The 23,012-nt window shown below is 36.1% G+C and overlaps 2 protein-coding genes and 1 long non-coding RNA gene across 4 annotated transcripts; 1 reads left to right on the forward strand and 2 right to left on the reverse strand.

Annotated features, from left to right (window-relative positions):
• Positions 1–116: 116 nt before the first annotated feature.
• Positions 117–3,619, forward strand: LOC117339755. The gene is made up of 3 exons (XR_004535313.1): positions 117–226; positions 1,079–1,230; positions 2,146–3,619. It is a non-coding gene; the product is annotated as an uncharacterized LOC117339755 (long non-coding RNA).
• Positions 3,620–10,338: 6,719 nt separating this feature from the next.
• Positions 10,339–11,463, reverse strand: LOC117339024 (carbohydrate sulfotransferase 8-like). The gene has a single exon (XM_033900387.1). The coding sequence runs from the start codon at positions 11,461–11,463 to the stop codon at positions 10,339–10,341; it is 1,125 nt and encodes a 374-aa protein (XP_033756278.1).
• Positions 11,464–15,438: 3,975 nt separating this feature from the next.
• LOC117339939 lies at positions 15,439–17,830 on the reverse strand. 2 transcript variants are annotated; one of them, XM_033901656.1, is made up of 3 exons: positions 15,970–17,830; positions 15,661–15,737; positions 15,439–15,483 (listed from the first exon to the last, which is right to left on the reverse strand). In XM_033901656.1, exon 1 carries the CDS (start codon positions 17,797–17,799, stop codon positions 16,633–16,635), a length of 1,167 nt encoding a protein of 388 aa, XP_033757547.1. In that variant the 5' UTR covers positions 17,800–17,830; the 3' UTR covers positions 15,439–15,483; positions 15,661–15,737; positions 15,970–16,632. The 2 variants fall into 2 exon arrangements, with proteins under 2 accessions (XP_033757547.1, XP_033757545.1); XM_033901654.1 differs by having other exon boundaries at positions 15,661–17,830.
• Between the last annotated feature and the right edge of the window lie 5,182 nt (positions 17,831–23,012).

Consider the following 23,012-nt stretch of genomic DNA (forward strand, 5'->3'; position numbering starts at 1 on the left):
TCAAGTCTGAGAGTAAGTGTAAGGTTTTACTGTATCTACATGTATAGTTATCAGACAAAACTGACGAAAGTGAATTAACTTAGTATTTACTTAATTGATATTTCAATAGGGTTTTGCACGTTCTTAATAAGAAAATGATAAGTATTAAGCTTACACAATAACGACATTTGCCACTTTATCCAGGATTATGCCATGCTCGGGAGCCAGAGAAAAGTGGTGATGGCGGGTAAGTTTAAGGCATTTTTCATCAATCGTTATTTTGATAGGAAACTATATTTGGAATAAACCTTTGGTTAGATTAAACTTTGAAAATGATTATTACTTACAATGAATAAGTAGGTATGGATTACTTTTGATTTTATCTTTTATCATCAGATTATACCATTGTAATTGATTACCTAAATTGCTTACATCAATCATCATTAGTTTTTAGGTTTTTTTTTCAATTTTGTCATGATTTGCAATTGCTTGGGGGAGGGGGGGGGGGGGGGGGGGGGGGGGTGCGCACTGGGAGTTACAAATATACACAGGATGTGACAATATTTTTCTACCACCTCACTTCATCAGACACCTTATGAACCAAAATAGTTTGCAATGCAAACTCGCCATATGTATGCACCGGTCACTGTCCCCTTCACAAGATAACCACTATCATTGTGAGATCCAACTTGTATCAGGGGACATAGTTTGTTGGGTTTTTTTCGAAAATAAAATGTATTGAATCAAAAGAAGAAAATTATGAATTGAAAGTATGCCTCCTTGTCCATATTCTGACATTTCCTTTGACCTACTTAGATGTATTTTGGCTTATTAATTACTTTATGCCTTTTGTATCAATGCAAAAAGTAAGAAAGACCTGCCTGATGAATTTAATTCATTTGAGCTCTAATGCGTCCAAACTCTTAATTTTTTTTGAAGAGTTCTAATATTTTGTGTCTTGTCTGCAATTCATTCTTAAGAACAGGACGGCTTGTTGGTGTTATCAGTAGTGTGCCATACATGTAATACATTTGACCGGTGTTTGTACAACAATGCAGTCCAGTGTGTCGTGTTTAATTGTGATTTTGTTTTATTCCAGAGCCGAATGGGTGGTTGGTGTTGTTATTGGAAGTATGGTGTTCATCGTCATCATCATTATCGTAATCGTCTGTTGTGTTTGTAAGAAATCCGTTGGTAAAGGTGTAATGATCCGACCCGTGGAGAACTGTGATCGTGACGTCCATGGCCTCAGTAAGTATATCTCGTATTCTCGGAGACGTCTTGGGCAGAATCGTAACAGTAATCTTTAGATATAGTAAGGGGTATCTATTTTTCCTTTTACATTTCGTTTCGTTTTGTTTCATTTTAAATTGGAAATGTACATGTGCAGATCTGCCATGAAGTAAATGATTAGTTATCATAATCGTAGATGACAACTAATATTTTTTTCTAATTACGTATCATTCATGTGTATTCAAGATTCAATATTTACATTTCCACTGTGTGTTCTCTATATGAAGGTACTAACAAAATTAGCGTTCATTCCTAGGTGAACAATTAACCTGCCGCGTATGAATATGCAGAAGTGTGAATATAAAATCGCGTTTGATTACACATGAAATAATGTTTTATCAACTTTAAAACTTGTTAATAATTGTAAAATTGAAGACAACATTTCAATATTTTTCTTTCATGATGATTAAAATAATGAATTTGTGTTGAACTATATTTTGTGTACTTGTGTACTTCATTACCTTTCCCGCCAAATTGGAACTATCTGTTACGCTGTTACATCGATCATTCAGCTGTTTCGTCACTACGTATAACGAACGTAGAATACTGTTTCTTATGATTTTTTTCAAAGATTACTTTGAAAAATAGTTTTGAAATGTAAATATAAGCTGATGCGCGTCATGTTGAAATATCTGTCAAAAAATGCCGTTCATACACCAGTGAACAACAAAAAATAACAATTATTTCTTAAATAATGTAGGTTTTGCTGTATACTGTACCTAATGTTACCCGGCATAGCGAAGCTTCACTAATGAGTGTAATGGACCAATAGTAGACTGGACGATTACACTACATTAACATTGTATAATTTCTCTGAATGGTACTTTAGTTGAAAACACTATATACATTGTGTTGATATTGTTTTTACTACAGACAAGAACGTGTATCACGTGGGACACTTTCATCCCCAACATCAACACCACAAACACGGCCATGGCAGTGGTATACATTATGACGTAAACGGTCATCCGATCGGTCTGTATAATGAACATGCTAATGAAAACAACACGGAGCTTCGAACACAGACCAATGCTATTGGACAAAACGTCGAGATTCCTTCTATTTCCGTGTCATATCATTCCCCAGAAGTAACTATGGATACAACCTCATTGACCACGGAAACTCGGGCAGAGCAAAGCAACCCGCTGCCTGCGTCAGACATCGCTACTGAAACCGTGCCAACAAAAAACACGTGACATGAGAGTAAATAATATGTCTCTGATAATTCATAACTTCATATCATATTTTGAGTTGACGAAGTTGCGCGTCAATACAATTATTTATATTTATATTTCATTCATCATGCATTGTATACTAATCGTATATTACGACTATGTTAATTATTTGGTGTAGATTTCCTCATGACATTGTGTCGTCGTTTGGCTCGGTGAAAAAATTGTACGTTTGATACAATGTAATTCCAGATGGTTTTTTTTCTTGTAAAAATTATACGTTTGATACAATGTAATTCTAGATACATATATAAAAGTTGTACGTTTGATACAATGTAATTCTAGATACTTGTATAAAGGTTGTACGTTTGATACAATGTAATTCTAGATACATACAATATAAAAGTTGTACGTTTGATACAATGTAATTCTAGATACTTGTATAAAGGTTGTACGTTTGATACAATGTAATTCTAGATGTTTGTGTAAATGTTGTGCGTTTGCTATAATGTAACTCAATATATTTGTGTGAAATCATACGGGTATACGAATAAACTATGGAACTGTTGACATTCTAGGAACAGGAAATAGTTTGATGTTCCTCGGTGTTCACGTTAAGAGGTGTATAATATAACCAATAATAGCGAGATTGTGTCATTTTACATGACGTATAGGCCTATGTATGTAGACATGGATTGTTTTTTATATTGTTGTATGGAATTAGACTATTATACAGTTACAACTTGATATTGAGTTTTTACACCTTGATGATGAGTTTTATATTGCATTAAAACACCTTGATATAGAATTATAACACATTTATATTGAGTTAGATTCGGTGAATACGTCCCTTGTTTGACATCAATTTTCCATTATTTGTATGCCATTCTGTATTTTTCCGTACCGATTCCTATAAAACACTATCTTCTGATACAATACGATATCAATGCCCATTATCTATTTCAGTGTGAACAGTTTTATTTGAAAACTATTCGGTATGTTGTGGTTTTATCAGATTCTGGTTTTATTTATGACTGTTAAACATTTTTTTCCGTGATATACTTTCATACACTTACGTACAATACTAATATGAGTAAATAGATAAACTTTTTCATTTATACCGAAATGAACACGTTAATTCATATTTAACTGATTAAAATTCATGTGATAACTTGTATCTTTTGTTATTGATGCTGTTGTATCGTGACGACGCTGAAGAGTGACTTGGATTGATTACCATGTAATCTCACGTAAAATGCATCACTGGTATACGTAGACATGACTGTCCTATGTTTTTTCATATTTTTTTTTACTATTTTCTCATAATTTTTCCATAATTTACAAAATAAGCACTAATTTAGCATGACACAGTCTATTTTGACAGCAACATACCTACATGTAATTATGAAATGCTCGCACTAGTTAAGGGCCATCAAGCCAAATATCATGAAATATACCTAAAACTATTGTGATAGGCACGAATTTTTAATAACTATCATTAAGATTATTTTATGTGTCTAAAATTGTGTGAGAGGTACCTATTCTCTCTTGACTGTCTAAAATTTGGTCATGGGTCTTTTTTATACGAACAAGAAATATCTTTAAAAAAGATAAACAGCACAGTTTTAATGCTGGTGGTTATAATGTAAAAATGCTGGTGAGATAAATTAACGAACTCATGCGTTTCAGCGCGGATAACAAACTTATACCTATTTGAATCATTTTTGGTGATAATAAGACTGCAATTGAATCAAGAATATAATTTTTTTATTGTGTCATTTGAAAAGATACATCCACTTATTTAGCTTGCATTCAATCTTGACTTTGTTTCGTTTCTAACTGCATATCTGCATTTGCATTTACCGCTACATTGACCAATCACAGACTTCATCTTGACCAGTAACGCCACCTGTCGTGTCATATCCGGGGCCAAAAGAATAGTATACGGCTATGCCGAAAAATATATGAGACAGAGTCTAAACTTTGAGAACGGCACTATTACTATTGGAACAGGCACGAGTTTTCATAGATTTGCCTCGGGCTATTCTATCACACTGCTAGCTGCTACCTTACGTGGACAGCAGTCATCCGTGACCACCGAGCTCAGGTGCGAACCCCGACCTGGAGCGCTCATCCGTGAAGCTGTCTTATATGATTACCCAATTAATCGTTGCCAGGTCTTGAAATAATTAGGATAGAATGGGGAAATATTTTATCATTGTAATAATTTATTTGTGAATGTTGAAGCTTAAACGTCAATAGTTTAACGTGAAAAAGTCTACCCAAAAGCTGAGTATATCATAAATGTATTCTGGAAAATGGAGAAAAACTGTTAAATTGAAACATATTGATATCATCAGAGACATATACTTATACCACACTGTTTTATGTGACCGATATTCTACATTGTTCAAATTAGCACTGTGACACTGTACATATATTTCGTTGCATTTTAAACAAAATATGACGGCAAATAAATGATCCACATATATACAGTATAATGGACTTATCCACCAACATACTCCATAGTATAAAGAGTAATATAATGGTAAATAGTTATGCAATAATACAAGTAGTATTCCATCAATAATCGGTGATAACATGGTGCCATCAGGTTACTGAAACATCTCCTTTTTTCAGTATCTTTATCAATATATGGTGTATCATACATTTAACTTGAGCATGGGTCCTGTAAAAGACAATTGGCCAGTCATACAGGCTGCTTTATTATAGATATTAAAAGTTATATCTTTGTATTCCATGTATATGACCTGGTATTCAGGTTATGATGTAAAGTAGGAGAAATTGTCATAAATCAATTTAGTTTACAGTTGGATAAGACAGAAATAGACATAAAGATATGTTATGACATTTTCGCTATATTAATATAGAAGCAGATTTTGATAGTATTATAAATAAGTACGGTTAAGGAAAATTTCGGTAGCAGACCAAATCACCTCTTTTTAGATCACAACGTAACGTATATCCTCACTTTATATCAGTAAACAACCCCAAAAAATAACACCCCGTTATCAAGTGACACTTCAATCACTAAACAAAATAAAGTGTATCCCTTAAGATAGAGTTTTCTATATTCAAAGCACTATCATAAAGAATAGTTTACTAGTAATCATGAAATCACAATATTATATCAATATTTAAGCATTGATGTCATTTTTTAAAATTTTCATCGGGGATATGAAACAAATTTTGTTTGCAAACTGTATGATTCCGCGTATCTTATAGAAGTTTGCAAACAAATTTTTTCATACCCTATGAAACTAAAAAATAATTGACATCAACGCTTATGATTATTTTTTTTTAAATTATTTTCTAATTTAAAACACGTTTTATGTACAATTTTACTGGTTTTATATGGGATTCTTTTTCTCAAATAAATACGCAACGTCAGTTGTCGTATTTTGACGTCACATTTTTCGCGCCATTCTCGGATTTTTTTTCTCATAGTAATCAGAAAGCCGCATTCTACGTACAAACAATGGAAAATTAATTATATATATAATTAAGTTTTCTTTGTTTTCATGGTAAATACTCAAATGTGATTAGTCGAAAAATTATTTTCATTCTTCCATAAAAGAAATTCCGAGAATGGCGCGAAAAAATTAGTTTAAACATATTTTATTGCCTTCTGTGCAATCGGGATTGGGCACAAGTTATACAACTTATCTAAAGCCCTCTCCCGTAAATATTACAATCATAAATTACACAAATAATAAGATGGCATAAAATATCATGTACAGAGCATTTGGAACGAACGAAATCGACATATATGCTTACATATGTATATCTAGAGAGAGAGAGAGAGAGAGAGAGAGAGAGAGAGAGATTTAACATAAGTATTTATTTATTCTATGCGGGCTTGCGACGATCTTTAACAATACCGGCGGCAAAAGTTGAAGCTTTCCACTGTTCAAAACTCACTGCTTATACTAATGTCCATATAATCCAATCCATGGTGAGCGTTCTCCTGGTCATTCCTTTCTTTCTTTGAAATACGTTTCTCTTATGCCGTCGGTATTGGAAAAGATATAACCATACACTTGAAATAAGTAATTTGTACAAACGTCGTAATTTAAAAGGGATATAAGGAAGATCAAAAGGAGGGGGAGGGGTGGGGTTAGAATCTATTTGAATCCTGAATGAATTGCTGAGTGTGCATGAAAATGAGTTCGTTTTCTCGATCAGACAAGTTAGAATCTCCAAAGAGCAATAGATTTACGGTAAGGGGAATATATGTATTGAGATTACGAAATAGTGTTATTCTTTGTTCAATATAGGAATTACAAGAGAAAAAGAAATGATAGGTGTTTTCAATAGGAAATCCACAGTAACAGTGTTGGTCTACAACTAAATTGGCCCTAAATAAGTGATTTCTTAATGTACTGGCACGGTTCCTTAAACGAGTGTGTAAAATGTTCTTTAATTTATGTATATCTGTGTTGCGAATGGCAGGTTTAAAGGCTGAAATTGAAACAGTATGTCTTATGTTAAGGGGAGGCTGATTCCATTGTCTGATTGTAGAAGGAAAGAAGGATTGATTGGAAGATTCTAGTCTGTTGTTTGGCAAAACATAGTTTTCGGAATTTCGTAGATTGTGTGTGGATTTATCAGAAACAAGACTAAGGAGTAGAGTGTTAAGGTAGCTAGGAGTAAAGGGATTATGTATTTTGTAAAACAGTAGTAGTTTTCTACGAGAACGACGCTGGGATAAAGGTTCCCAACCCGTTTCAGTATAAAGAGACTGCCTACTGGCATAAGAGGGTAGACCAGTGACAATGCGGCCAGCTTCCAGTTGTAATTTTTCTAATCTATCAGCGTCGGCTAAAGAACAGCCATCCCAAAGTTCACAACAGTATTCAAGGACAGGAAGAACGAAAGATCTATATATTCTATTTAGTGTTGCTCTATTTAGAGTATATTTTAGTTTACGGAGGACACCTAATTGTTTAACTACAGTTTTACTTATATTTTCAATATGAGAGCTCCATTTACAATTAGAATCGATGTTTACTCCCAGATGCTTATGACAGTTTACAAAATCAATATGGACACCATTGAATCTAATATCAATTACATAATCTAATTCAGTATTGGAGAAAAGTAACGCCTCAGTTTTAGCCGGATTAAACTTAACCAACCACTTATCAGCCCAAGATTGTATTTTTATCAGGTCGTTATTAATATTTTGTTCAATACGATGAGGGGATTTATCCGAGTATAAAAGAGATGTGTCATCCGCAAATAGTTTTGATAGACTGACTAGATCGTCACGTACATTTTTTGTATATCATTAATATAAATAATAAAAAGAAGAGGACCAAGGACCGAACCTTGAGGTACCCCAGCATTAGTAGATTTCACAGAAGATTTGCTATTACCGAAAAAAACCTGTTGTTTTCTATTTGACACATAATCCATAAGCCAATCCAACAACTTGCCTGATATACCATAACTCTGGAGTTTCGCTCCCAGTCCCCTGTGCCACACTCGGTCAAATGCCTTGGAGATATCACAGAAAACGATACCGGTATGTTGCCTTTTTTCTAAACTTTCACAAATATTATGATAAATTTCTATAAGTTGGTGAACAGTAGAATGACCTGGTTGGAAACCTGATTGATACTTATATGTTAAGAGAATTTTCTAACAGATAATTGTGTATATACTTAGTCACTACTCGTTCAAAAACTTTACCAGTTGTACATAGTAATGCAATAGGTCTGTAGTTTGAGGGATCCTGCTTATCACCCCTTTTTTTTTTAAAATTGGCATAACTAGTGCATGTTTCCATTGTGTGGGAAAAGACCGAGTCTCCAAAGAAGCGCGAAAAATTAAAGATAAAGGGTAAGCTACCGCATTAGCAGTATTTTTTAGCATAATGTGACTTATTGTATCAATACCTACAGCTTTATCACTCTTTAATGTCTTGAGTACGTCAGTGATGTCATTAATATTGAATGGAATGTCAGTTAATCTAGTGTCCGTTCTAAGATCTACAGTAGGTACGTCAGTGTTAGTATCATCAATAGTGGATATAGATACAAAATGTTTATTTAGTATAGCAGTCTTGATGTCGTCGTCCATTTCTATAGATCCTGCCACACTCATTAAAGGTGGAATACAAGTTGATGTATCAGATGTTTTGATAAGTTTGCGAACAAGCTTCCAAAAATTTCTAGGGTTCGTATTATTGTAATTGTCCAAAAGTCCATTTGTGTCCGCATAAAATAGTTCTTTCTTGCGTTTTTTGAGATTATTTACTTTATTACGTTGTTTTCTAAAATTACTCAAATTTAGGGGAGTGCGACTGGATTAAAGTTTATGTAAAAGTCTTTCCCGTTTCCTAATTTCACGTCTTAATTCAGTGTCAAACCATGGTTTGTCGTTAGGTCTAGGCGCGAAAAATGTGACGTCACAATACGACAATTGACGTTGCGTATTGATTTGAGAAAAATAATCCCATTTAAAACCAGTAAAATTGTACATAAAACATGTTTTAAATTAGAAAATAATTTTCAAAAATTAATTATAAGTGTTGATGTCAATTTTTTTTAGTTTCATCGGGGTATGAAACAAATTTTGTTTGCAAACTGTATGAATCCGCTACGCGGATTCTTACAGAAGTTTGCAAAGACAGTGCTACGCGGATTCTTACAGAAGTTTGCAAACAAAATTTGTTTCATACCCCGATGAAACTAAACATAAATGACATCAATGCTTAAATAAAACAAATAAAAAATCAAATTTTCAAAGCACCATGACTCACTATATACAATTGTATTTTGATATTGATAATGACAATATCAAATTATATATAAAAACATAAAAAAAAAATAAAATTAAAAAGATCTTTTTTTTCTAAATTCAATGCACTAATTTTAGATGTTAACTATTAATAATTGCAATAACTGTTGTTGATGATGAAGTTAACGTAGACCTGTGCATTCTAAACCTGAAACAGATACACACAAAAATATTTTGTTCTACGAGAACTGATCTATAAAGTAATTATTTAATAATCTAAACAAATCTGGAAAAAAGCAAGTTATATAATAGTAGTTTTTACAGAGTACAACCAGGTTCGATTCAGGGAAAGGGACATTTGTCAGTATCTATCATTTTTTTAAATATTTATACGTACATGTAATTGAAGTATATTTGTATTTTTTTTTTTATTGTGATATTTTGCGTAATGGTCAAAAGCTACAGTACATGTAGTGCTTGAATTTCATAACCAGGTATGGTGCTGAAAAGTAGGCCAGTGATGCTGATGCTGTTTTGACTGAATCAATTTGGGTTAAAGGTACATGATGCTACTCCTGTCATAACTTCAATATCATTATATCCAATATAGATTAAAGTACCCATCACAACTACTCACACAAGTCATTCAAAGTAAGCTAATAGCAAACTGACGCCATAATTGTCAGGTTTACTACACTTTAAATCGTCAACACTCTAAATACCCGTAAGGGGATAATCCATGTAACGTTGACACTTCTAGTCAGTAATACTAAACAATTACAGCCTTTTATTGTAGCGGGACTGGACTGGGTCGATCATGAACGTATATGTTATCTCTTTCGTGCAAGACTATACCAAGGAAAACTAATTCGTAATCTCTTTTGATAACGTTTTCTAGCACGAGAGGTCAATATTGTTTTATGTGACCTATTTTAGACAAGAAACAATTGTGAAAGATATCTTTTTATAACAAAGGTCATATTTCTGATAGTGTGTGGATTATGTGTTACAACTGTATCAACACATATCGATTAATCATATCGAACATATGCAATACAACATAGGAAAACTGTATTAACCTTAAAATGAAATTATAATATAATACTTTCATTAGTTCATCACAAAATTGTTATTGAAATATTTTGAAATATTGCAGATTATCTTTTCTCGCTTTAGTCTTGCCACCAAAGATGAAATCTGGGCTGTCATTGTATCCGAACAATTGACAGTCCTTTCGGACTAATTCCCTAATATTGACAACATCATGAAAAGACAAAAGACTGTACGCTTCAATAACAGCTTCCTGTTTCTGGTATTTCACGGCTGATTTGTCTGTTATTTCTTTAATAGCATCTCCTACAGCTTCCTGGAAACGTTCCAGAGACATTCCTGGCACATCAGACTCAGTAAAGGGGAATCGCGAATATTTTGGAATAATTCCCTGAATTTGAAGACCAATCCAAGTTCGTTCCATCCCTTCATAAAATGATACACATTTCTCGATTCTAGATTGCATACCAAAAAGCCGTTTGGAATAAAACATGGCTCTTTCATGCGTTGTCTCTGATTCAAAGTCCTCAAAAGTAACGTTGGTGTCGTAGATTTTATTCCATGCGTAAGTCAACGTAATGAAATCGTCTTTAAATGTTTCCATTTTACCAATAAAATCATATGAAATGTCACACGGCCGGCAATGGTCACTTATGGAAGTAAAGTGGCGATTGGTATGTTCCCCGGTGTGTTCTGCGTACACCACGTATCTGATAAACTCCGGAAATGACAGGTTATGTCCACATTTTACATCCTTGCCATTAAAGAGGCTAGATGCATACCTCCCCACTGTCGTCCAAAACAGGGTGTTTGGCATGAAGAACTTATCAACATACCCCGATACGAGTCTTCCGTAAGGCTCGCGGACGAACATGAATTTAAAAGATTTCATAACAGAATGATGTAAGTCCGTGTAACTGTTATAAGGTAGGTCAGACACTAGCGACAGTTTTTTTGCCTTAAGTATTTCTCTTTGAAGAATACTCTTCTCTTTTCTGATTATTTCCTGTATATTGATGTCTTCAAGTTTCTGTAGAAAGTTGACTATAAACTTGGAACCAATTTTCTCAATCCGACAAAAGAACACGTGATGATTACGATCTAGTAGGAAGTTCCTTTTTACGTTCTGGTCGCTGGAACCTTCCAAGTAGGAATGGGATTTCTTTACTCGGTCGCAGGCCGAAGTCAGGTTTGTTTTCCTCATCTCGTGAATGGTATCTAAATGATAAAACTGTAGATGTTCCTTGTAAAAAATACAAAACAGATAATTTGATTAATATATTCATACAGACCAACAGTCATTTAAAACGGTTTTGTCATTGTATTCTTTAATCTGAAATTCAATTTAGATATTCTGTCAAAGGTTTTGATGTATTTTACAAATGTACCTGTCATTTGCTTAATTCTCGTTATCAGCTCCTGTAACAATTATGAATGTAATAAAATATGATATTTACATTAACCGGTACTCCTACGTAATAACGGAGATCGATATGGTGTTTGAATAGACATTAACTTTGTTACATAGTGTAGATGCTCTTCTCACTTAAAGACATGCACGTGTAGCCTCGGAATGACTTACCACGTTGGATCGAGCAAACGTATAAGTAGGATACCATCTCCATCTCTCCGGATGAAGCATTTGTCTGGCAGTATGTGACGTCATCATAAGCTCTGTATAATTAACAAATCACAAAACTATATTACTCCTCTAAAATCACTATCTGAGTACAATGTATGTAATAAGATGTAAGTTTTGTCTACTAGTAACGTGCCGTACATTAGCAAGCATACTGAATATTGCTAAAGCCATATATATCCGCTACTTGCCCCCCCCCCCCCCCCCCCCCCCCCCCCCCCCCCCCCCCCCCCCCCCCAATAATAACAGTGGCCTTGACCTTGACCCAAAATCACTTAAACTCGCACTTATTCAAGATATTATGTTCTTTTTCATTGCGTGAAGTTTGATAAAAATTCTTCAAGGAATGAAGCAAGTCGTGAGCTAACAATTTCTTGATCATCATAAGTTATCTAAAAAAATGCATTCAAATTTTGTCGAATTAATAGCTTATAATTCTGGAGTTACTGATCTGGTAAAATATTTTTAAATACACAGTATTTTGTGTATTTCTGATAATGATTCCGCCCAAAATGGAAAATACTGTAAATCATTATAATAAGTACAACTTCAATAGACCACAGAAGCCCTCTTCCATTTTCACTAACTGTTTACTGAGGCTATTCGTGTCAATTGTGTTCACCTTCGGAACAACTTCGTTTTTACATACATGTATTGCTTTAACAGTGTTCCTTCCTCGCTATAATACATCAACTTCAAGTTACTTAATCTCGATACAATAACTAAAGCAATTACATGTTTTACATTAACAGCATAGATAAAAACGTGATGGAATGTCTCGACAAGGCAGTTATCATGTTTCAAAATTTTGCGTGCTGATATTCCAAAGTTTTTTTTTATCAGATATATACAACTGCAATTAACATAACTAACGCTATTCTGTGAAGGAGAATAGCGGATCTTCCTGTGGCAGTTATTGTACCCAGTCTTTCATCGATAATAGAGAAACGTGTTAATGATAATAACATTTATAAAGACTACACATTTCTCCTAACCAGAGACCTATATACTAGGTCTCTGTCCTAACACAAGGGGAAATATGAAGATATGGTTTTATAAGACACATTTATGGTACATAAAGGTGTGGTATATCATTTTCAGTATTATATTTAACCATTTTAAATTCGGTGACAGTTTGTTACTGAATTTGGTCATCTAAAGTTAGCGTTACCTCTAAAAACGTAGCAAGCAACCGTCATCAGTATTAGTGTAAGTGTGGCCAACCATCGGAAATTAGGGGTACATGCGCACAGTCGCTTCCGGAATGTTAACATGATGGCGAGTCTACCCAGAGTTGACCACGAACAGTAATTTGTTAAAAGCTAATTGCAGATGTTTTTATACGCTTAGTTCTCGCACGGATAGATAAATATCTAAAGTCATTTGGGTAATATAATTACTCCTGAAAACACTTAATTGATTTGTTTGTGAAAACGGCATCTTAAACACAATGATTGCTGTCAACAGCCTGGCAATGTTATCGACTTTCTAGTCGAAGGGAGGGAACGCGTGTTACACACCAATGTATTTAACGCATTAAGTACTGGGTCAATAGCTATATCGTATTAAAGTAATCCAAACAGATGTGACGTCCTATCTGTGCTTGTGTTAATTATAATTATCAATATAGATACTGCTCTAGTATTGACTGCTGAATAAGAATGTCGGGGTTCTATTCAGGTGAGGTACGCTTTTCTATGTAGTTATTGTGTATTGGCAGATTACTGTATACATAGATAAAATATATCTCAATTTTTCAACACCATGAGCATAGTTTACTAATATTATCAATCCAAAACTACAGCATCTTAATATTTCAATAGCATCCTATAATGAAATTTTTAGTCGGGTGGTTTTAAATCTATCGAATACATAAACGTAATTTAACAAAATAAAATTCAATACCAAACATCATATTACACAAAACAATGACACAAGGAATACCATACCGGCTTTGTTAGATTGTATAAGGTCACACAAGATACTGGCACATTTCAAACAAGTGCGAGTTATATATATATATATTTATCCTGCAACTGCCACCGCATTGTCGGAATACACCCACCGTATATATTTTTGCTGTATACGGCAGTGACGGAAAACAGCTGTATTTTGGAATCTTAGCTAGTGCGTCAGTTCGACTGACCTACTTCAAAGTGAAACTACGTTTAAAAGGCGAACATATTTCTGTCATTTTTGACACCGTTTCACTTCAAAATGATAATTTTTGATGATTATTTATATGACTGTTGCACGATAAATAGAATACATGGTCAGTGTCTTAAAATATAAGCTGTATTTTTGGCTCGGGACAGAAAGACAAAAGTGGCTCGCCAAGGCTCGCCACTTTTGTCTTTCTTTACCCTCGCCAAATACAGCTTATATTTTAAGACACTGACCATGTATTCTCTATATATGAGACAATGTTAATAATTTTGACGTTCTATTGCACGATATGAAAATTGTGTCGGGATTTTAAAAAAATCTGTGGCGTATATAACGTCTATGACCACGCTGGTATTTCTATTGTTGACTGATATCTTTGAATTATAAATACGGATGTGTTGTTATTAGCAGTAATCATTGATGACTAGTATTAAATATGTAACGTGAAGTTTGGTGTCGTTTAGATAAATCTTATTCAATTACCAAATACATGTACTTATATTTCGAACATGTGTTCTGTGCGGTAAATCGTGTTTTTTTTTTATTTCCCTTCCAGTGTTTTGTGTTTATACTGAACGGTAGAGTATGTTGGGGAAGTTATTTTCAAAGTTTTAGTGATAAATGGCTCTTTGAGGGTGGCCTTAAGCTTCTTCATGTTAAAGTGAGGCACCATTAGTAAGAGTTGTCTCCCTTGGACCACCCCCGTAATCATTATCATGCTTGTCTACTGCTGAATTTGAGTGTTTGGATTTCGAACAACTTATTTTCCGTATAATATTCTTTTTCCCCCGGATATGACGCGATAGATGGCGTTACTGGTCAAGATGAAGTATATGATTGGTCAATGTAGCGGTAGATGCAAATTCCAGATATGCAGTTAAAAACGAAATAAAGTTAAGATTGAATGCAAGCTGAATAAGTGGATGTATCTTTTCAAATGACACATTAATAGAATTATATTCCGGATTCAAATGCAGTCTTATTATCACTAAAAATGATTCATACTGATATAATTTTGTTATCCGTGCTAAAACGCATTAGATTGTTAATTTATTTCACCAACAGTTTTACATTACAACCATCAGCATTAAACCTTTCCCGTTTATCTTTTTTAAAGATATTTCTTGTTATTATTAAATTTTACAGAATTCTAAGGGAAAATCCCTTCATACAGTGTACATGTAATGATGTGTTGTGACGAAAATGTTCAAACATTGGCTTATTAAAAAAAAACTCTTCTTGGAAAATACAGCTTAAATAAGAAAAAAGTTTGAATGTCAATGTCCCTACACTAAGGTAGGACGATTTCTATTTATCAAAACAACCAATGTAGCGGGGTGTAATATGTCTTAAAATGATGACAATGCCGCTGGGTTCGTTTGATTTCAAAGGTTTTATTATTACTCAAAAACCCACGTTCTGAAACATACATAAATAAAACATAATTTATTTCATTCACAAACCATACATCTGTCATACAACAATAGTTCACGCGTACAATTACATATAAATGAATAATATTTCCAACACAACGTTAACACGATAAAATATCACAGATAATGACGATTACTTGGTAATATAAAATCACACACTTACAACACGTATAGTGCATCAACGTGAGGCTTAACACTGCTCACTTCCATGACCGTCATATACCGCACAACAGATGTAAACTACAATAATAAAGTATAGTTTTCACACTTGTACAATAGGTTTCAATATGAACACTATTACATTTATAAAAAATATCTCTGCTGTACGATAACCGTGTACAGTACATATACGTATATTTATTCAAAGTATTAAAAATATGGAAAACATGATCTTATCACTTATAACTTTCAAATATCATTCTTACAGAAACAGGAACAGGGCAAAACAACTAAAGAAAGATATCAAACTTACCAATACAGGAATACGACTCTATATGGTGACAGATGAATTCGAAGACCTACATTTTGTAGCTCCGGCTTCAATGACGTCGAAATTCAAATGTCCCGAAACACAAAGAAACAAAGACTAAAACCACAGATAAGAACTTTCAACCAATCAAACAACTTTGTTACAGTCACATGTCACGTTCGTCAGTGAAATATACTCACAGGTACAAAGACATACACATACCAATATACAAACACGCGCACGGGATCGCCGGTAACGAATATATATATATGCACGGACGCAGGTAAAAGGTCGCGAGGGCCTTATACCTCAATAATAAATACCTTACATATTTATTATATTTTATTAATAATTATCACACATATACATGTATACATTTCACAAATATCAAACACTTTATTAAAAATAACCCTATTACATACTCCCCCTGGTTCGAAAAAGACGTCCTCGTCTTAAAACAAGTTGGGAAATATCTTACTTATCATAAATACAAAATCTAGTCATGTACATTATGCATCAAATACATTACTAAATATCACAATGTCACAAATCATACGTACATTCAAATAAAAATCAAAAGAAAAGAGCGCGAATATGAAAGTTTAAGAAAAACACATATCTATTTAAAACATGTAGAATAAAACAGTCCAGCTGGAAACAATATATCTAACAAATCACATCTCCACATACGATTCTAACGAGAGCATCTGATACTCGATCAGGAGCAAGTACTCCACGCTCACCCAGACGTTGTAAATACTCTGCTCTCGTGAACCAATCCGATGAAATCCCTTGACATAATTGGTTCATCACGAACTCTCCTGACTGCTGCCACAAAGGAGGCTGCCTAGCTCTAGTAGATCTTCTAGGAGCTGGCGTTGGTACCCGTGGTGCAATTGGTGCTACCACATCTTGATCATCCTGGACTGAAACACCCCCAGTCTCATCATTCCCCGAGACTTGGTCGTCACCAGGCGGAGCTTCGTCCACTACCACAGTCGGATGACAGTCGTCACCATCAACAGACTGGGCAGACTCTTGTCTATCAGACGCCGGAGTATCCTCCTTGGGATGTGAAGGTATCCCATTCTCCAATTCTGATAGCGGGCCCTCTACAGGATCATCAATGACGACTGATGAGTCGACATCTTCATCGGAGTCGCTGTCTGCGGTCTCCAAAGTAACAATATCCTCCTCCTCTGGCTTGGTCAATGTCCTCTTTCTTGTTGTTGACTCCGGTTTCTCATCAAAACTCACTTCATCTGTGTCATGCAGGAAATCGATGGGCAAGAGCAAATTGCGGTGCAATGTCTTTTCTTTTCCTTCTCCATTACACTTGCGGACGACATAGACAGGCACATCTGGATTAGGCTGACGAATCACGACGTATTCATCATCTTCCCATTTGTCGGAGATTTTGTGTTTTCCTTCAAATGCCATAATCCGAACTAGAACTCTGTCTCCATCCTGTAAAGCAACTGCTCTAGCCTTCCTGTCGTAATTCCTCTTCTGGTGTTCTGCAGCTGTAGACATAAACCGTCTTGCAGAGTCATAGGCATTCTTCAGGTTCTCGCGAAGAGACGATACAAACTTGGACAATGGTTGATGCTTCCCTCCAATGTCTATTCCGAATGCCAAGTCGATGGGTAACCTAGGTTGTCTACCAAACATCAGAAAGAATGGAGAATAGCCTGTGCTATCGTGCCGTATGCTGTTGTATGCATGAACAAGAGGACCGACGTGCCTTTTCCAGTCTCCTTTATCCTTCGGGTCCAAAGTACCCAACATCCCTAGCAACGTCCGGTTAAACCTCTCACAGCTTCCATTACCCATTGGGTGGTACGGCGTAGTCCTACTCTTCTTGATGTTGGCCATAGCGCATAACTGGTGAATTAAGTTTCCAACAAAATTGGCACCTTGATCAGAGTGTATACGTCTAGGCATTCCGTAATGTACAACAAAGTTGTAGAAAAATGCCTCAGCTGTAGTTTTAGCGGTTTGATTTTTCGTAGGAATGGCCTGTGCGTACTTGGTGAAGTGATCCATCACAACCAGTATATGCTGAAATCCTCCTTTAGATGACTCCAAGGTAAGGAAATCCATACACACTAGCTCCAGTGGCTGGGTTGTCTGGATATTCACTAATGGCGCTTTCTGAGTAACTGCCTTCCTAAATATACAGCGTCGACACCTTTTCACCCATCTCTCCACGTCCTGAGTCATTCCTGGCCAATAAAAACGTTCCTGAATAAGTGACAATGTCCTATCACGTCCGGGGTGTCCGACAGAATTGTGAAGTCCATATAAGGCTTGTTTCCGAAAAGCAGGAGGTAATATCAGCTGTTTTCTGGATGTACCATCTTCTATGACTTCTCGATAAATCACCCCCTTATCGATCTTTAATCTGTCAAAGGAACGTAACAAAGTTTGCTGATCAGGATCTAACTGTCTTCTATCTGGCCTCTGGTTATTCCGAACATAAAATAACATCTGCCGGAGTACTGGATCTCTGTCCTGAGCTCGTCTCCAATCTCTAGAAGTCATCTCCTGAATATCCTGACCAGAGTCCATGAATTGCTCATCAATGACTGAAGTAGACATGGAAACGGTCTCAATCCAGGCTACTGGCTGTTGTACTGCACCGCAAATAGCCTTGACAGAATCCAAAGGGATATCCTTAACAGATGTAGACTCCTCAATGTGGGATGGCAGTCTAGACATAATGTCAGCATCTGTATTGTTCTTTCCTGGCTTGTAGATGATGTTGAAGTCAAACGCGGATAATGCAGCCAACCATCTATGTCCCGTCGCATCCAACTTGGCAGACGTTAAAACATATGTCAGTGGATTGTTGTCGGTGGTAACTGTAAACTTACTTCCGTACAGGTAATCCGTAAATTTGTCAGTCACTGCCCACTTTAAAGCTAAAAATTCCAATTTATGGGCAGGATAATTCCGCTCAGATTTCGTCAATCCTCTGCTTGCATAAGCAATGACCCGCGGTTTTCCATCCTGCTGCTGGTAAAGGATCGCCCCAAGACCATGTCCACTTGCGTCTGTATGTACTTCAAATGGGATGTCATATAATGGATATCCAAGAACAGGCGGTGAGGATAAAACACTCTTCATGGTCTGGAACGCTGTTTCCTGCTCTTTCTCCCATTTCCATACAGTTGACGCAGTCTTGCTCCTAGTAGAATGGTCTTTCTTCCTTGTAGGTGGTAATAGCTCGTTCAGTGGCTTCACGATGGCAGAAAAACCTTCCACAAACTTACGATAGTAGCCACAGAATCCCAAGAAACGTCTCAAATCATCCGGACCAGAGGGCTTAGGCCAGTCAACTATCTTCTGTACCTTATCAGGATCTGCTTCTATACCATCCTTAGAAACAACGAAACCAAGAAACTTCACTTTCTTCTTGAAATAAGAGCATTTCTGTGGAGCTAGCTTTAATCCATGGTGCCTTATCTTCTCAAATACTAACTCTAACCTCTCTATATGCTCACCGAATGTCTTGGAAAACACTATGACGTCGTCTATATAGACAAAGCAAATGGTGGTATGGAGCTCTCCAAGGCACTCTTCCATCAATCTTTGGTAAGTCGCTGGTGCATTCACTAACCCGAATGGCATCCTATTGAATTCATAGAATCCTAACGGTCCGATGGTGAAAGCAGTCCTTGACTTATGTTCCTCGTGAAGTTCGACCTGATGGTAACCACTCTTCATATCCAGTGTAGAAAAATAATCACATCCTGATAAAGAATCTAAAATCTCCTCCACCCTAGGAAGAGCATAAGAATCCTTTACAGTCCTAAGATTCAACTGACGGTAGTCGATGCACATCCGCAGTCGTCCGTCCTTCTTCCGTACCAATACAACTGCAGAGGCCCAAGGTGAATGAGAGCGACGAATAACTCCTATGTCCAAAAGTTGATGTAGGTGATCACGCACTTCACTGAGCATAGCAGGAGGAATACGACGATGGCGTTGTTTAAATGGCACTTCATCTGTGAGCTCAATACGGTGATGAACAGCATTAGAGTGTCCAAGATCCATATCCCCTTTAGAAAATATATCGGGGAAACTGGAAATCATCTGTTTACTAATTGTAAACTCCTCTTCAGACAATCTATCATCAAACTTCATCTGTCGCATCAAGGCTTCCATATCCGTGCCTACAGAATCATCAGTATCATCAGATGTGTCCACATCTTGCAAACATCCTTCGACCTTCACTGGCTGAATCTCACAAAGCACCGCACGAGGCTGTATGGTAACATTCCTGGCAGTGATGTTAGATATGGTCACAGGAACAACGCCATTTCCTCTATAATGGTACTGAATAAGACTGGGCGATATATCCAAATCATCGACTAATGTCGACTCCTTCGATGTTGTAAGGTAAGCACTGGTGGGTGTATGCTCGACTTGATGATCAACATAGCCATTAATAGTAACTTGACTATTGGGCTTAACTTGAATTGCAGTACCTTCAGCACTCTTTACTACACCAAGACAGAATTTTTTCCGAATCAAATTCTGTTGACGCAATGCAATGCATCTGAATGTAATATACCAAGGCGTCGAGAGTGAGGATCCTTTCATCAACTTATCACCACAAACTTGCTTACAGGAGTCCATGATATCCATCAATATGTTGGTCCCCACTAGAATTGGTACCTTAGAATTATATCTGGTGTCTGGTACAACCAATAGAAGTCCTGGTAAAGGTGTATTGTGGCCCTCAATTGTAGTCTCTATCTCGGCCTGTATAAAACCATCATATGGCAATGCCTCTCCCCCAGCACACTCAATATCTAAAACATCGTTTAAAGAATGAAGTGGTAAATGGCTCAAATGACTGTCGTAGAAGTTACGACTAACAGTGCTGACCGCTGAACCAGTATCCAACAATGCGGTAGTATTCACCCCAGAAATCTTTAACTGTTCCTCACTGCAATCTCCAACCAGTGCTGTACCGGTATCATCATGATCATCTTGCATGATAGGGCTCTGTTGTCCAATCCTGCCTACTGGTGCCCCAGGCCTGTAGGCGTCCGAGCGTTTAAAGACTTTCTGCTGTGATCTAAATTCACTCGACAATCTCGTTTGATGTGTCCTGGCTGTCCACATCTCCAGCATACTGGTCTATCACTATCTCCTCTATAAGGTTTGTCCTGCCTCCTATAGTCCTGAGGTACCTTATAAGATCCACGTGCAGGTGGACAACCATGGCCTGACTCCCTATTCTTCTGTAAGGATACTAAATCCTGTTTCAGCTTAGACATCTCAGTCGTAAGGTCCTTTACCAAAGCCTTCATTTCTTTAATGTCCTCGTTGTGTGGTATGGCAACCTTAACAGGTTTAGGCTTCTCTGGTGAGGCGTCGGCCTGCTCTATCTGCCTAACAGCAATGCGAAGTTTGTCATAGTCCTGAATAGTATCAAACTTGTGACCAGTAACATCACGTAGCGACTTCTTAAGTCCACGCCAAAACTTAGTCCGTAACATCTCTGTGACCTGAGATTGGGTAAGCTCACATCGGGTTTTAGCTCTATCCAAAATATCTTCAAGTCTACTGGCCCAAGATGTCACACTCTCTGAATCTTCTTGTTTAGCAGAATAAAATTTGGCAAGCAAATCCTCTGCAGCAGCAATGTTTCCATAGTTTCCAGTCATCTTATCCAACACCTGTTGTAATGCAACTGAAGATCCCATTCTTCTAGCTGTATTTGCTGCTTCACCTCTTAAAGATCTTCTCACGGCTTGGAAAATAGCCTGATCCTTGTAAATTCCATCTCGTTGTAACATCTCAACCTCATAGATCCATTGCTCAAACGGTACCTCTCCATGAGGGACTTGTGGAGATCCTGAAAATATGGAAATCTTCGGCACATAATATGAAGTATTATGTGTGCTGGATGGTACTGTATCATCTCGATGATCTTGTAACACCTGGGAAAGATCGAGGATCGGTTCACGCTTCACAACCTTGGCTTTAGCTCCTCCCGCTAAAAGATCAGTTAACCACTGAGCTGCAGTATCCTTAGATTCTAGATCTGGTTTAAGGTTCATAGCTGCTAAAGCCTCCATCAAATGTTCAGCTTGCTTCCCAGCATCCGCCATAGTTGAAGTATTACACAGAGTACACAAGCACAATAATACAAGTAATATAATCATGAAGTCCAATGTGAAAAATGAGAGCCAATACTGCAAAAAAAAACCTAACAAAGTCCAAATATGCCGATAACTGGAAATAAATTCAAGAAAATTTTAAAGTCCAAATAAGCTGAAAATCAAAAATAAATACAGAAAATTCATCAAAGTCCAAACACAGGTAATAATACACAAGAAAATATTATATAAATGTGTATAGGAAAATAAACACTAGCAATAAATCAAAGTCCAAATTTATCTGAAAATCAAAGCTGAAATTGAAAAAGAAATGAAAACGCAAACACGGTTCAAATTAATAGAGCTAGTCTAAAGCCTACAAGGTGTCTGAAATTCACAAAAATAAACAACCACAAAATATCTGAAATGCAAAAAGATACAAACAATGTCAAAGCGACAAATATTTCTAAGTATAAACACCTAAAGCAATAAATTCTAACACCGAATAAATCAATTAAATGAAAGAAAATCCACAAAATCTGAAAGAAAAACTCATAGATTCAAAGATATACAGAATCAAGTACTATGCAAAGGGAAATAATCAATAGCTAATCTATCAAGGGCAAATAACTCACCAATGTCAAGACAATAATCAACAAGATAATCTAATTACATATATAAGCAAGCATGTGTCTAGATGGCATTGATAAAAAAACAAATTGACATAACACACAAACTAAAGTAAATCAATCTAGATTACAGGGTATTACGCGAAAACCGAAAACTCCGAACAGAAAAGAAAAGCGTGTCGCAAGCGCAGCAGTTCAACATATAAACACAAACACTGAGATTGAACGACAAATAATAATCACATGGAAGTCACGACAGTGTAATGTCAGTTAATGTGTCTTGGTCAGTGCAAAATATCAA

The sequence above is a fragment of the Pecten maximus genome, chromosome 12, assembly GCF_902652985.1.
Source record: "Pecten maximus chromosome 12, xPecMax1.1, whole genome shotgun sequence".
NCBI lineage: Eukaryota > Metazoa > Mollusca > Bivalvia > Pectinida > Pectinidae > Pecten > Pecten maximus.